The sequence below is a fragment of the Octopus sinensis genome, linkage group LG19 (genome assembly GCF_006345805.1).
Source record: "Octopus sinensis linkage group LG19, ASM634580v1, whole genome shotgun sequence".
Classification (NCBI taxonomy): Eukaryota; Metazoa; Mollusca; class Cephalopoda; order Octopoda; family Octopodidae; genus Octopus; species Octopus sinensis.
The window spans coordinates 46,057,247-46,058,962 of record NC_043015.1 but is presented as its reverse complement, the minus strand read 5'-3'; the positions used below and the strand labels follow the sequence as shown (position 1 = coordinate 46,058,962).

General features: G+C 38.8%; 1 protein-coding gene across 1 annotated transcript in view; it reads left to right on the top strand.

The window, feature by feature from the left end:
- LOC118767207 (SWR1 complex bromodomain subunit bdf1-like) overlaps positions 1-1,117 on the top strand; it is a 54,854-nt gene extending 53,737 nt beyond the window's left edge. Inside the window, exon 7 of the mRNA XM_036511455.1 lies at positions 657-1,117. Within this exon, the coding sequence (XP_036367348.1) occupies positions 657-737 (81 nt within the window). The 3' untranslated portion in view covers positions 738-1,117. The remainder of the gene's footprint in view (positions 1-656) is intronic.
- The last annotated feature ends 599 nt before the right edge of the window (positions 1,118-1,716 follow it).

Sequence of the window (1,716 nt, the reverse complement as noted above, 5' to 3'; positions counted from 1 at the left end):
TAAAATTTAAAAGGAAAAAATATTATTGGCTATGTGGTGAACTTTGTCTTTCATCCTTTCTGAATTGATAAAATTAAGTTCCAGTTAAGTACTGAAATTTATGTAACCAAACTACTGCACCCCCCACCTCTCCTTGACTCCACCCCCACCTCTGTTTACTCTCTTTTACTCTTTTACTTGTTTCAGTCATTTGACTGCGGCCATGCCGGAGCACCGCCTTTAGTCGAGCAAATCGACCCCCAGGACTTATTCTTTGTAAGCCCAGTACTTATTCTATCGGTCTCTTTTGCCGAACCGCTAAGTGACGGGGACACAAACACACCAGCATCGGTTGTCAAGCAATGCTAGGGGGCAAACACACACACACACACACACATATATACATATATATGACGGGCTTCTTTCAGTTTCTGTCTACCAAATCCACTCACAAGGCTTTGGTTGGCCCGAGGCTATAGCAGAAGACACTTGCCCAAGGTGCCACGCAGTGGGACTGAACCCGGAACCATGTGGTTGGTTAGCAAGCTACTTACCACACAGCCACTCCTGCGCCTTTTTTTTTGTTTGTTTTTGTTTTTTTTTTTTTTTTTTTGGCCTTGTGCTTAAATCGGAAATATTATTATGATTCTAATTGCTGTGGTTTTCTTTGATTTCAGAGCCGTGTCCCTTCAGCTACATCTTCTCATCCATCTGCTGGCAAGAAGTTAAAAATCGACAAAGTCCCTGCCAAATCATGACAAGCCCCTTCTTCTTGATGAGGCGAATCCAGATGAAAACTTTTTTCCTTTTGAAAATGACACGGCCGAGGATGGGGTGGGGGGGCAGGGCAGCAGGCCAGCCGGCTGGCAGACAAACGGACAGGAAGGACGAACAGACAGAAACTGATAGACGGTAGCACTAGTGGTGGCTGATGAAAAAAAAAAAACAAAAGGAGAGCGAAAAAAAATGAAATATGAACAAAGCCTCACCTTGTGGTTACCTTACTTTACCTTTACCTATCTGCGCAAGAACCTGCTTGTGGATGGGATGTTTACATCGCTCGCATACATGAAAGTAGGAAGAGATGAAGAGAGGAAAGGAGGCAGAAGATGTACAGCATGTCGTTGACAGTAAAGAAAAAAAAGGAAAAAAATGTGAAATTTGCGTGTCGGTTTTCATCTGCGATTTGGCAACGAGCCTGCTTCTCTCTTATTTTTTTTTTTTTTTTTTGTAAAATGTGTGAATGTGGTAGGAAGGGTTCTGGCCAATCCTTGCAAATGCTTAGTCTTAACTGATGTCTCATATATACACACACATAAACATTATAAATGTGTTTGTGTGTATGTGTATGTATATATATATATATATATATATATATATATATATATATATATATACAACACCGGAGTAAACACATAAATGTGAAACAAGGTGGAAAAAAGAGTACTCAAATACCAGTGGTAGAGTAATATGCTTTATTTAAAACAGCAGAAAATTCACCAAAACCTGTTACTCTGAGTTTCCCGACGAACGGCAATGGGAAACTCAGAGTAACAGGTTTTGTTGAATTTTCTGCTGCTTTAAATAAAGTATATATATATATATATTGGAAGGTTTGGAGATGATGTACAGGCATTTTATATTAGAAGAAATGAGGTACTCAGAAAATAGGATGGTTTTATATTTACAGATATTTATTTGTATATTACATGTTTTTATGCATTATATAATTTAGAT